This window comes from Hemibagrus wyckioides, linkage group LG06 (assembly GCF_019097595.1).
Source record: "Hemibagrus wyckioides isolate EC202008001 linkage group LG06, SWU_Hwy_1.0, whole genome shotgun sequence".
Taxonomy (NCBI): domain Eukaryota; kingdom Metazoa; phylum Chordata; class Actinopteri; order Siluriformes; family Bagridae; genus Hemibagrus; species Hemibagrus wyckioides.
This window is the reverse complement of record NC_080715.1, coordinates 12,197,194-12,211,993: the sequence shown is the minus strand read 5'-3', so window position 1 is coordinate 12,211,993 and position 14,800 is coordinate 12,197,194. Positions and strand designations below refer to the sequence as shown.

General features: G+C 40.9%; 1 protein-coding gene across 13 annotated transcripts in view; it reads left to right on the top strand.

The window, feature by feature from the left end:
* The window catches only part of adarb1b (adenosine deaminase RNA specific B1b), a 188,303-nt gene that overhangs the window by 143,384 nt on the left and 30,119 nt on the right, over positions 1 to 14,800 (top strand). For 12 of the 13 annotated variants that reach the window (XM_058392417.1, XM_058392416.1, XM_058392413.1 and 9 more), the window contains one exon: positions 11,915 to 11,989. In XM_058392417.1, the coding sequence (XP_058248400.1) occupies positions 11,962 to 11,989 (28 nt within the window). In that variant the 5' untranslated portion in view covers positions 11,915 to 11,961. Of the gene's footprint in view, positions 1 to 11,914; positions 11,991 to 14,800 lie in introns of those variants that run through there. The other variant, XM_058392418.1, reaches the window with a different exon arrangement.

The following is a 14,800-nucleotide window of genomic DNA, read 5'->3' as shown; positions in this document are numbered from 1 at the left end:
CACCTTTTATTTCTGTTGATCTCAAGGTACATGATCATAGATTCTGGCTTTGGAATACTGAAAACTGTGCCTTCAGTCTGCATTCATATTAAATGACGGACCTTTGGTGAAATGTTCGAGAACGAAGCAATAATTTATCATGAATTCACTATAATTTCTTGGTGAAAAGGCAGCATGCGTGGTGTGAAGCCCCTCAGTACAGCCTCATACTGTCCATCCATGTGAGACCATTCTGGCTTTAGTTTAAAGAAATAATCCTAAAAAAAGAATAATAAAAGCTCTTTTTCTGTTTTGAGATTTTCTGTAGGCTTTTACACTGAGGCTTTTACACTTCAAACAAAGCACAGTGCACTGTTCTGGCCTGTTATTGTCGTTCTAAGATTTCTATCTTGAGACAAAATCCCTAAGGACCACATCGAGATACCTTCATGTGGAGTACTTGCAATTTGTTGCATCAGATTTAGCAAGACGAGCATTTTATGCAGTCCAATCAAATCCAATCAAAAGTTATAACCCGTCGCATGTGTTTATCGAAGGAGTAGGATGTGTGAAGTCTGTTGAGAATACACTCGTGGCCACGTGTAATGTCTTTCAGTGTCTATCAGACGCTTACATGAGGCTGAAAACGATTCCCACATCGAATACAGCAGTGCTGCTCAGCCATAAAAGTGGAACAGAGTCTCCTTGTGAGTTTTGTTGTCGAGAAGCCGGTAAGTCAATGGAGCATAAATCCTTACCTCAGCACAGAGGGAGCCGGTGCATTGAACAGCCATATTTTTCAGCCTAAATGGTGCCGGGGGTGACGGAGAAATAAAGGAACGTCAGAGGGCCGTGTAAAAGGCAGAGGGGAAGGCAGCCGAGCTATCACGCGTCGATTTTTTTGGCCACTCGTCCTTGCAATGATGGACTCTGAGACTGAGGTCGTTTATTGCCATTATTCGTGCATTGCTGGTGATTTATGACTACACCTGGAGGAAAATACAGAAGCTTGTGCGAGATGGAGAAGTGTTACTACTACTGTGTGTTAATATATATTCACGTGTATGCTTTTGGCGTGTCATTCTTCATTTCAGGGCATATGCTTGGCTTTCTATGTAGATATACACAAATGATCTTTTAGCTCATTTCTCTTGTGTGGGATATCCACCTTTGTCTCCCATACAGCCTTTCTATATGAAAAGCAATCTCACATAAACCTGTCAAATAAAAAAATTCATATCCAGCCCTCTATAACTTTCCACCGGTTAGACCTTCGCTCCTGCAGAGCGCTGATGAACAGCCAGCCGTCAGATATGAAACCCTCCTCCTCAGCACAAAAAGACTTTTGCACCTCTGCAACCTCCAGCTAAGCTCAGCTTCCGATAGCAGAACAACAGCACTGTGGACTCAGCACTTCTGCTCTAAAGTCGGCGGCTGCTGCCGTCGCTGCTGCTTCTTCTTCTTCAAGCTCTCCGCCGGCCTTAAATCCTTTCCTCTCACTGCACAAACACGCATGAGCACTCTTATGAAGGATGTACTGCTGTTGTGTTCCCAAAGCTCATAGCTGTGTCGTTTCTAAACCTTCGTACTTTAAAAGTGTTTAGCTCATCACCTTTAAATCCACTCCGAAGGTGATCAGAATGCAAGATGCTGCCATATTAACTGTTAGCACTTAATAGATTTACACAGAATTTTTATTCTGAGTTTTTATTAGGGATTTTTCTTGGTGTTTGGTCAAAGCACGATACGTTCACAAGACAACAAAATCAGAATAATTTATTGATCCCATCAGGGAAATTAAGTTATATTTGCCCTCAATACAGTTAAGTAATTAAGAGTAAATTAAGAATGTATAGAGAATAAAATATGAGAATTAAAAATGAATATATGTAGTAAGGTAACAGTATAGGTGCTGTACAGTGAATGAGTTTTCAATCTTATTGAAATACGCTGTTGAAAATATGAAGCAGCAGTGAAACAGAAGGCAGAAAATTATTGCACGTAAAAATATTAACGTTATATAAATCTGGCATTAAAATCGAATACTATATTGTTGTTACCATCGTACTGTGCAAATACTGCACCTAATAGACAAATATACATCTAATAATATTAATTACCCCTGAAACCCACCCAAGTCCTGGACATACTTCCTGATTTAACGGCAAAAAAAAAAATGATAGGCACATTTGCCAAATTGTGTTCTTGAAAAATGCTGAAGCACGACAGATCAGCGTTGCCTTTGAAAAGAAAACTGCTCTTTTAAACATTGATCCAGCTCAACTTCTGTAGCAGATCTTCCCTTGTGGTCCAGTAACATGCATTTACTCTAAATAATTCAGCTGAAGGAAGCTTCTTGGGCCAAGGATACACTATATAGCAATCACACCCATGGGTGCTTGTTGAACATCCCAGTCGCGATTTATTCCCCCTTTGCTTTTATAATCATCTCTCCTCTTCTGAGAAGTCTTTCCACTAAATTTTGGAGCGTGACTGCCGGGATTAATGTTCATTCCACTACAAGAGCATTAGTGAGATCAGGCTGGTTGAGAAGGGCTGGGGTTCAGTCAGCGTTCCAGTTCATCCCAAATGTGTTTGGTGGGGTTGAGGTCAGAGCTCTGTTGCTGGACACTCGAGTTCTTCCAGTCCTGCCTTGGCATACCATGTCTTCATGGAGCTCGCTTTGTACACAGGAGCATTGTCATGCTGGATGAGCCTCTTGGTTCAAGTGAAGGGAAATGATCATTTTACAGCATAAAAAGACATCCTTTACAACTGTGCTTCAAACTTTGTGGCAACCCAAAAATTAGCATCTCTTTTCCTTGCTTTACGTTCAAACATTCAAAACACACGTGTCTTAGAGTAGACGTGTTGCAGGCGAGGGTGTGTATTACTTCAATACAGGTGGAAAGACAAATAAGTATCTTCCTGGACAAATAAAAGCATCATAATGAGCAAGATCTTCAGCATCCGGTGTATCCTAGTCAATATCACAACGGCTTAATTACCAATTAAGATCTATTTAATGTATATTTTGGGGAATTGAAGCAATTTGGTTTTCTGTTGAGGTGTTTGCTCATTCGACTGATGGTTATATCCAAAAACATCCTACAGTTGATACAGAATGTACAGTATTTGTGACGTTGTGGGTTAAAGGATAAAGGACTGAACTTATAACAGCTTGGACGTGCTCGGGTATTGAATTAATGACCGTCCACCTATCAGCAGCCTCAATCCTTAAGCACAGAGACACTTCTGCCTCATTATTTGGATTTTCAGACTCTATTTCCTAGTCTATAGCACTAGTTAAAGCAGTAACATAGCACCAGTGCAAAGCAAAACTGTCTTATTTGTAGCCCTGTATTAATAATTTACTATTACAAATAAACTGTTGTAAGTTTGTAAGCAAGGAATTTTATATATCTGGACCTTTAGACATTTTAGTTTAGAGTTATTGTTGCTGTCCTGTCTGTGGAACTTGATCCTGAACAAAGCATCGGATCCAGTTTGAAGTGCACGCTAGCTTCTCTTTAACACTCGGAGAGAGACCTGCTGCCTTTTATCACACACTGACATGCTCTTAGATCATCTTGATTTCTCGGCAGTGAAAAGCCGTCTTGGTCATAATGTTTTTGGTTATTTATAGGAAGTCCTGCTGTATTCTGACCCGAGGGCAGGCACGCTGCTCGTCCTGTCAGACAGCCATGCACTCTGATCAGTACTACCATAAACCAATGATTTAAAGCTCACTTTTTTTTTTTTCTTTTTTTTTTCCAGAAACTATTTTTTTAGAGACTCTTTTCAAAGACTTTTTTTCCCCCTGTAGTGTGTTAGAGCTGTTTCAGTGAGCTTCATGATGCCTGTCATATTAAAGCTGATGTTTTTGCAGCAGTTCTGCTGAAAGTTTTGAGCGGCTTAAGAGTTTGTTAATACTCTGTGCTTTTCAGAGCAGATTCAGAAGAGGTGCAGTGATAGGAGGCGGAAGTTTGTTTGTGTATCGGGGCAGATGGTTTGATTGGTGCTTCAGAGATGCTTCTGTGAATCAGCCACACTGAGCTTGGGCTTTGCAAATGGTCTAAATTTGTGTACATGAATGTGGTGGAGTAGGTCGGAGTCAAATCATAGGTTTGTATCCATATGCTTGCGTCAGAATGGTGAGGGTCCAGTTTTCTAAAAGCTTCATTAAAAACATTGAGTGAGAGAGAGAGAGAGAGAGCGCGATTTTACCATTTACTGATTTTTGTTTATACAGCAATACTTTTAAGACACAGTAGATAATCCTTTCATTAGGACTCTGAACTGAGCTTGCTAGCTACACTCTGGCCAAAAGTATGTGGACACCATCGCATCCATATGTGCCCATTCCAAAACCATGGCTATTAAGATGGAGTTGGTTTGCTCTTATAATATCCTCCACTCTTACGACAAGGCTGTGTAATAATTTCTAAAAATCGGCTGCAGGGATTATACAAGCTTGCTGTTCTTTAAATAGCCGATTTTATTTAGTTAGGTTTTTTGTAACGTTTTTAGTTTAAGGTGTCAGTGCCATGTTGGACATGTTTCTTTTTGCTTAACCGTTTCCTACAAATCCTCATAATGCCGTTCAGCTGCCTGCTAACAGAGGTGCAGCCCTCGATTCATCTCTACCTAAAGAGAGCGATGCAGCAGCACTTTAGCGTTTCATTCTCTCCAGCTCTCCTTGAGCTGGTCAAACAGATCAGCTTCCAAAGCTTCAGTGTTTATGATAATCCTACTGTCAGTGCTGTCGTCTCGGCCGAGCCGCTTCCGTGCTTTAGCTGAGCATAATGTGTCATATAGCTGCACTGCATTCTGAAGGTTTGATTGGATTTCTCATTAATATGATAATTGAACGTCACAAACGGTGATGTTGAAGGAGCTAGCAGTAAAACCGGAATGTTTTATGTGGTTAAATATTTAATTTGGATTAAATACCATTCTGATCACATGATCAGATAACATGACATTTACATGATAGCACATAGATCTTAGTGTGGAGACCACTTTCCTTTCCAGAACTTTCTCCAGGAACTCGCTCTTAACTACATGTTGTTAGAGATAACAGGAAAGGAAACAGCTCGTCTCGGTGTAACTCATTTTAGCCGTGTATGGATGTATGATTTGTTTTCTTCCCTCTGCTTGACATCAGGTTGACAATATTTCAAACCTGGTGCTATTTTAATAAAGCCCACACTGAAGGCCTTGTCACTTTTAAGCTGCTTGAGGGGCTTAACATCTCCGACACACTGCCTGTGTGTGTGAGAACGCTCGTTTCTTCTCTAATCAAAAATGTCAACCTTGGAAAAGTAGCAGGTTTTGTGAAATATTGCGCCGATCCCCCTGCTGGCTTCAGACTTTGTTCTTTTACTTGAAGATACAGTTTGTTGTTGAATAGATAAAAAGGCTTTCTAGACTTGGAATAATCAGAGAATTTGAAAGCTACTGAACGAAATGTGTAACTCACAATATTGTTGTGTAGTGGATCTCATTAGTTTCCTCATTTCAGGCTTTTGCTTTTACAATTTCAGGGCATAATGAGGTAATTTTCTGCACTTTCTCCTTTATGAAAAGAAATAGCAAAATGTTTGCAGATATTTTTATAAGTGTTCACTTAATAATTCATTCACTGGCACAGTCAGTGTACATCACTAACGTACTAAATCTTTCATGTTTTAACACTGAAACTTTTAGTTGTTTAATTGAACAAGTTTTGTAATTGGAGCAAAATTATTGTCTTAATAACTTTAGAGTCCCCTTTTTAATAACCAGAGTGAACTGCAGTCACAGCGGTGAGGGATAATAACAAATAAATAGTATTGCATTTTGCCATTGACCATTTCGTATTGCATTAGTCATTATAACTAGAGATGGGATCGATATCGACGTCATTCAGTTATCTGGAATAGGATTGACAGGGCTGATCCACTTACCGAACCATATTCCGGTCCGTAGTTTGCATTGGACCATGTACCCACCGTAGATGCGTCACCGATCCTGATACCATTAGACATTAGTCATGGGAAGTTCGGATCATTTTACTGACTCAGATCTTTGAATCTCGTTCAGCAAAATGAGCTAACCTTTTTCAGATGAGTCATTTTGTTCATTTTAGCAGAATATAATTACAGGGTTACGTGTTAATAGCCAGTTACCTCGACACATCTACCTACGTATATGGTGATCACATTTAGAATAAGACAAAACTATAAATCTGACAGGAATAAGAGAAAACAGAACTTTTCAGAAAATGTTCATTGCACATGTCTGTTGATAATCTTATAATAATTCCTAAATATTATACATTACATTAGTATTATTGACTGTAAGATACCAATTCAGGAAGTAGTCACGTGATGAACGAACAAATGACTCGGGCCCGAAGACTCATTAGAAGAACTACCGCAGACTGCGTAGCCTAAGCCTATGAGGCTGTCACGTCTCTGGAAACTGATCGTGTTTCCCGTACAGAACCTATAGGATGCTCGGTTAATACAAAATGACCGAGTCATATTAAGGAGTCGTTCAGAATGAACGAATCGTTCATGAACGACACATCACTATCACACACCTCTCCATAAACCCACAGCAGCAAGTCTGTAGCCGAGTGAGCTGTGTGTCGGAACAAAATGGAGGCATTTTAGTCTGGAAATGCCGAAAAATAACTTGTATAATGTGTGTAAAGCCAGCGTGCCGAGGGGTGGAAGTACAGTCATCTCGTACAGCACAACCAATTTAATCAAGCAACTGCAGAAGTTTCACATGAATGACTAGCAGGAGTTCATGCTAGCCAACAGACTCTCTCTGATGCTTTCGATAAACTTAAATGCTAAAGGGATTACAGAGAAGTTTTTGGTATTTAGCCAGGTTTTTGATATATAAGATGTTGATTTCAGTGTTCACAATGATGACATTTTGTGTTACTGATCAGAAAGTTGGAGGTTTAAGTCACAACCTGCCCCAGGGTGCTGTATTATAGCTGACCCTTTGCTCTGCTTCCTAATTAGCTGGGATATGTGTGAAGAAAAGAACTTCATTGTGCTGTAATGCATGTGACAAACAGATAAAGGCTTCTCATACCTTTTAGGCCGTCTCCACCTTCTCCGGTTAAACCGGGTACAGCTTAGAGCTGTGATTGGACGGTGATTGCATTTCAGTCTGGCTCTACTGCAACACACTGATGCAATACCACAGGGAATTAAGTTCACTTCTGACACGGTCGACGTTTAATTCCTAAAATCGCAAGCATCAACAGAAGTTGTTTTACACCGAAGAGATGAAATGACGCAAGAGCAGTGCAATAAAGTTTAGCTAATCAAAGTGCACCGTTTGTGCAAAAAACCTAATGAAAAGTTTGTGTATAGTATTGCATGCTATTTTTTCCCTTTCACGTGGTTTGCATTTCTCTCTGGCACAGACTCTTATGCATAGTGTTAGGTCTTACTGTTTTAAATGAGAAAACCCTTCTCGATTAGGCTTTTGTCGTCATTTGTCCCAGGATTTCCGAATGTAGAGGAAAACTGGAACAGCGGCTGAGGTGTCGTCTTAAAAATCTGTTGCAAAGCCGCTGCACATTGAGCTCTGTGGCTGTGCAGAGCATTCACATTGCTTTGATTTGGATTTGGATTTTTATTCATTGTTTCATTTTACGTTTGATTTCTATAGTAGGCTTTATTTTGCTTTTAAAAGCCGCATGCTATAGCAGAAGATCTGTGCTTTTAGAATAACAGAAATAAATTTACTCACCTTCTGCTGGCTAGTACTGAAATACTAAGTAGAGTTTGACCTGCGAGTGTGCGTCGGCCTGTGACACAGAAGAGGTTTGTGGAAAGTCAGTAACAGTAATATATAGGAGTGTAATGCATGATGTATGTGAGATGCTTTTTCCTTGGTTGCTTTTTATTTTTTCAGAGTGTGATTTGAAGACTGGTATAAGTATGCTTTCACATATGCAGTGTCAAGCCTCAGTGTGGTTTCCTCTTTGGTGTGGATCGTTTGAGCAGGGTGAGAACATAGCCATCGTTCTCAGGTGGAGACCAATACAACTGGTCTGAGGTCGTTTTTTGAATCGAACTCTTTTTCATAAAATCTAAAAAAAATCTTGAATTTTCAGATCTCAAGAATTGTTTTGTAAATTCGGCCAAACATAAAGCATCCAGGATTCTCAGGGAAAGGCTTGTTGGATGTCTGAGCACTCTGAAGACAGCAAATTTTTTACTGTGATAAACATTCCCTGCTTTCTGTATGCCCGGTGGAACTGTTTGGGTCATGTTCCAGCTAGTTCACCTATGTTAATGCTTGCTGGTTATCCTAACAGTTAACAGCCAACGTTTTTAGCTATTGTAGTAGGATATTCATGGACGTGAGCATTACAGGTGACTGAATCCTCACTGCATCACGTTCAGGTCTAATTTACATAAAACATGAATTTCAGTGACTTGTGTCCATGGTTGTGATTTATATTTATTTAAGTCTCAAAACTGTAACCTGTATTACATTTATGACAGATAGCACAGGAAATATTCAGATTCAGTAACTGTGAATCCTTGCCTTCTTCATCCGTCTTCTTTTTCTCTGTCAGTATGACTGTAACAGAAATAAACTTTCAGTCTCAGAAGGACAAGTGTTAAACAGTGAGCCGTATCCCGCATGTTCTCTGCATGTGCGCTTGGGTTCGACCCGTGTGTGCAGTGTTCGGGTAATCTGTGCCCAAACACAGCTGTACTAACACAGAAACGCTCTGCTTAACCCCCCACGGATCAGCGCCAAGCCAGCGTCCATGTGCCAGAGCCCTGCTGTCCAGCAACGCACAGCCCCATGACGACGCGCTCGCTGCTCCAGCCCTGGCAACCTGTACATTATTTACCTTGTTTTCTGTGCTCGGATCTCTACCTCAGAGCCCTTGTTCTTCATGACCTTCACGGTGCGGAAACCCTTGCGTCCCTACATTGGTTGCACAGAGAGAAAAAAAAAAAGTCAAAGTAGAGCCTCCCGGAGCGCCAGGAGCAGCGCATCCTTTCTGCACTCCCAGATTAAAGCTGATCTCAGTGCTGCTTATGGATTCATGGGCAGAAAGAGAATAGCAGAGGAGGCCAAATGAAAGGCGACAGGTCCAGAACAAGCCTGAGCCACAGTGTCCTACATCGTCATTACACTGCAGACCATTAAGCAATGAAAGACAGAAGAAGCTAGAGAGGGAGAAAAATACATGCTTTGTATAAACACCTTAAAGTTACCTTAAAGTATTCGTCCGGCCTCGCTTCCCCAACTCCTCCCCCATCACCAGCCCCTTTTCAATTTTCCAGTGGAATATTAATCTTTAATAGGGTAATAATTGTGCTAGCATATTTGTTGTCACCGACCATTAGGCCAGATTAATTAGGCCATTTAGTTTAGCTTAAGAAAGTGTCGGCTGTGAAGAATGGTGCGTATGCAGGCAGAAGGCTGTGATCAGCACCAGCTGCTCTATCGTGTGTGTGATCGCTTCGTCTCAGCCAGTTGTCCCTCAGCCCCTCGTCCCGGGCAGCTGACACCTCTCCTTTTCTTGTGTCGTAGCTATTTTTTTCCCCCCTCTTCAGTACCCTGACCTTGTTTTCTCGTTTTCTCGAGTCCTCTGTTGTGGTGAAGTGTTAAACATTTGGCCCACTTCTCCCCCTCCTCTGTGAGCATCCACCTGCCAAACCCAGTGTTTGTCGGCCACTATCGCGGCAGAGCATGCTGGTCTACCAAATACCGCCTCACCCTAGTTCAAATTTGCTCACCTTGGCACCACGTCGCCTTATGCTCACTTGCTGTTGCAGCTCGATTGCTTTGAGCGACTCGCGTCATGCACAAATTCAGGCAGTTGTTTTACGGCCATTGAGGTTTGCATTTAATTACTTTCTTCCTTTGGTGGACTATGATAAAGTGGCGCGTGAACACATGCAGGGGGTTGTGCTCTCGTCGTTTTGTATCAGAACAGTGGCTTTTCTGTTGATTAATCTCTCCCTCACACACACCTCCAAATGTATGCAGACTAAAGCAGCCCAAGGCAGTGAGGGACAGCAGTGCTGGTGATTAGTTGGCCTGTTTGGAACAGGGCCGGCCCGTACCCCTCAGCCACGTGTGCCCTTCAGGAGTGAGGCAGGGGGCAAAGCTCCGCATTTGGGCTCTGACTGTATAAAGCAAAGTCATTTTAATGTTTTACATTTACGCACTGTTTCAGAGCAAGCTAACATGCAGAGCTTTCGAGGTTTAGTCCTCTAGAGCTTACAGAGGTCTGTGAGGTTTATCTCATAATGCAGAACCTGGAAATAAATTATAAAACACCTAATCTTATTTGGTGAGCTAGTAAAAGTTTTATATCCCACCTCATTTAACAAGAAGACTCTTAACGGTAAAGTTTTATTCACAGAAAATTTACAGCCTTGGTGTTGGTGGTGACTAAATCTCAGAAAGACTGTTTCCACATGTTACAAATGTACCGGTTTTATTTTATTTTTTTGCCTTTTCTTCCCTTCCTGCCTCTTCCATCTTATTTATTTTTTTATCCTTGTTTACATGTTGTAGCTCAAAGTTGAAAAGTAATGAAGAGTGCACAAGGATAAAATGAAAGGTGAGACAAAAAAAATGTAATAAAGGTACAGAAATAGAATAAGGAGAAAATATAGAATATACTGAATGCACAGCCTGGTGATACATGGAATTGCTGTGAACAGAACCAGTAAGAAACCGTGAACATGGCTTTGGACCACCATGAACAGTTTTGCACTTATGTCTCCATCAGTCAGTAGAATGTTCTAGAATGAATTACCTGGTTATACAATTGCACCTATAAAAAAGGAACTGGTTTTATAATCAAACTCTCCCAGGTGAGGAAGGCTTCCGTTTTGGGTCTGGTTCCTTTCAAGGTTTCTTCCTCATATCGTCTCAGGGAGTTTTAGAACTGTACAGTACTAAAAATAGTTTAGATTATTTAAATACTAACTCTAGATATTGTCTCTAGAGTGAAGGAAAAGTTTAAAAAGCGACACCAGTAAAATTATCGAGAAAACAAACAGTGACGAATCATGATCTCCAACTTTACTGCATAATTCAGGTGCTATGAACTTGTGGCGTTTGTGGTTCTGACTCCTGTTCGAGGTCGCCACAGCGGGTTATTTGGTCTGCACATTTTCGATTTGGCACAGGTTTTTACGCCGGACATCCTTCCTGGTGAAACCCTCCTATTTTATCCAGGCTTAGGACCGGCACTGAGAGGCTGGGTTAGCGCCCTGCCCTGGATTCAAACCTGGGTCGTGGCAATGAGAGCGCGGGATCCTGTTGCTGGACCACTGAGAGGCTAGAACAGTGATTTTATTGTTTGGTGCCAGTAAGCATGTGCAAGATTACAAATTGCGACCCTGACCTCGGTGGACACAGGAAGAAAAAGAACCACATTAAATCATTAACATGTTGAATCAGAAGGCCCAGGAAGGCTGGTGTCCTCTCCATGCTGTTTCTTTTGTGCTCTGAGTGATGCAGGATCTGTGTTGTGTATTGTGACTAAAAGCCTGTTGATGTCAATAGCTGTAGATTTTCCCGCAAGGCTGCTTGAAATGAGCTCTAATCGAATGGATATTAAAGTCACAATAGAGCGCTGTGACTATTAGGAGCTGTCAGCTGCGGCCCCCGTTCTCTCTCCTCTCTGTCCACAAGATTAGTTTTCACTGCTAAATATTTATGCACTTACTGTAGGCTTAACCTCCCAGTCTCTGCAGATTCGTTTATCTTCCCTTTTCTTCTCTTCGCACTCCATCATCCGCCGCTCTCAGGATCTCCCGCTCTCATCCCGAAGCCGTCGAAAGCATTAGTCTGCACTGGCTGGTGTGAAGAAGTTCGCTTTGGAAACAGGCTCGCATCATTAATATGTTTCCTTCCTCTTTATCTGTCACTGTCTCAGGTGGAGCCGGGGAGCGGCAGGCTCGGGCTCAGCAGAAGCTCTTCACTATGGATGTGGATGAGGAGGAGAACATGAGTGAGTGTCTGTACACTGCAGTCTCACACACACACACACACACACGTGAAGACCATGTCTAAGGAATTAATCACATTGGCGTGTTCTGTTATAAGAAAATAATCAACAACCTGGAAGATGATTATTTTTCTATCCAGGCACGACCTGAAATATTTTATCCGTCTAATACCACAGCCATTTGTAGTTATGTTTAATGTTGTGGAACATCTTCCAAGACAAATTAGTTCCTGTTATCACTTGCGTTACAACAGCTATGCAAAGGTATTCCCTCACCAGCCTCTCTTCTATCCTGTTGAAGTTAATAAGACTAGAGCTGTATCCCAAACAGCATCCAATGCGCTATGTACTGTACCCTTCTGCCTAGTGTATGAAGTTTAGAAGGGAAGTAGAGTTTCAAATGGATCACTAACTTCTGTTTGTTTGTTTTTTGTTGTTGTTTTTACTTATCAGAGTATTTGTTTCCCTGTTGATGGCAAATGGCATCAAACATACGTAACACGATTCTATTAGCTTTAACAGAATATGCTGATTTTAAAAAATATGGAGGAAAATATGCACATAGCGTGGGCTCATTTAGAAGATGTCTTGTTCATGTCTTGAACCCATTATTTCTACTACTAAATGACACAGGATAGCGCATAAATATGCGATTTGGGACACACCTCTCGTCATAATACTGTCAAACCACAAAGCACAGAATGGTCTGTCCTGAACTCAGAAAGCTTCCTGACTAATACACTCTCACTGTAGACTCCTTCCATAAATGCTTAATAAACATTTCCTTACAGCTTTTCCAATCAATCATCATTATTTACCATCAAATTTAATGTGGATATGTTTTATATCTCAATATTTAGTTAGACTTACTTGATATGGATAATGAATACATCTGCTATACAAGTCCTTGTAAATTGGGCTGATCATCGTCTGACCAATCAGAATCAAGAAATCAGCAGCACTGTGAGATAAGGACATCGAATTTATACCTTCAATCAAACAGCGCATGTTAAAATAGTTCTGTACATTTCACTTTCTGAATGTAATTTGAAATGAAAATGGAAAAACTGCTAACAATCTCGTTCACATCCTCCAGAACAGCTTTTAAATCCTCTCCGTTGTAATGTCCGACTCTGCTCATCCCGACGTATCTGTTATCACTCGATAGATGCGACGCACCACCTCCTTCATATCCAATTTGTAGCCTTAGAGGCTCATCAAAGCCTTTAACTTCTTTCATCTTTATTTATTTATTTATTTTTCAGTTGCTTCATTCTGGATTTTTTACTCACTGTATTTGCTTTCAAAGCTTAGTCAAAAGCACATATTCCCACCCACACTGTCTAATACACACGTCTAACACACACCTGAAAACACACACTGTCTAATACACACCCGAAAATACACACTGTCTAATACACACCCGAAAACACACACTGTCTAATACACACCCGAAAACACACACTGTCTAATACACACCCGAAAATACACACTGTCTAATACACACCCGAAAATACACAGTCTAATAGACACCCGAAAACACACACTGTCTAATACACACCTGAAAACACACTGTCTAAGACACACCTGAAAATACACACAGTCTAATACACACCTGAAAACACACACTGTCTAATACACACCCGAAAATACACACTGTCTAATACACACCCGAAAATACACACTGTCTAATACACACCTGAAAATACATACTGTCTAAGACACTCAGTCTAATACATACTGTCTAAGACACTCAGTCTAATACACACTGTCTAAGACACACCTGAAAATACACACGTCTAATACACACCTGAAAATACACACGTCTAATACACACTTGAAAATGCACAGTCTAATACACACTGTCTAATACACACCTGAAAATACACACTGTCTAATACACACAGTCTAATACGCACCTGAAAATACACACTGTCTAATACACACCTGAAAACACACACTGTCTAATACACACCTGAAAACACACACTGTCTAATACACACCTGAAAATACACACTGTCTAATACACACAGTCTAATACGCACCTGAAAACACACACTGTCTAATACACACTGTCTAATACGCACCTGAAAACACACACTGTCTAATACACACCTGAAAACACACACTGTCTAATACACACCTGAAAACACACACTGTCTAATACACACCTGAAAACACACACTGTCTAATACACACCTGAAAACACACACTGTCTAATACACACCTGAAAATACACACAGTCTAATACGCACCTGAAAACACACACTGTCTAATACACACAGTCTAATACGCACCTGAAAACACACACTGTCTAATACACACTGTCTAATACGCACCTGAAAACACACACTGTCTAATACACACCTGAAAACACACACTGTCTAATACACACTGTCTAATACGCACCTGAAAACACACACTGTCTAATACACACTGTCTAATACGCACCTGAAAACACACACTGTCTAATACGCACCTGAAAACACACACTGTCTAATACACACCTGAAAACACACACTGTCTAATACACACTGTCTAATACGCACCTGAAAACACACACTGTCTAATACACACAGTCTAATACGCACCTGAAAACACACACTGTCTAATACACACCTGAAAATACACACTGTCTAAGACACACCTGAAAATACACACTGTCTAATACGCACCTGAAAACACACACTGTCTAATACACACAGTCTAATACGCACCTGAAAACACACACTGTCTAATACACACTGTCTAATACACACCTGAAAACACACACAGTCTAATACACACCTGAAAATGCACACTGTCTAATACACA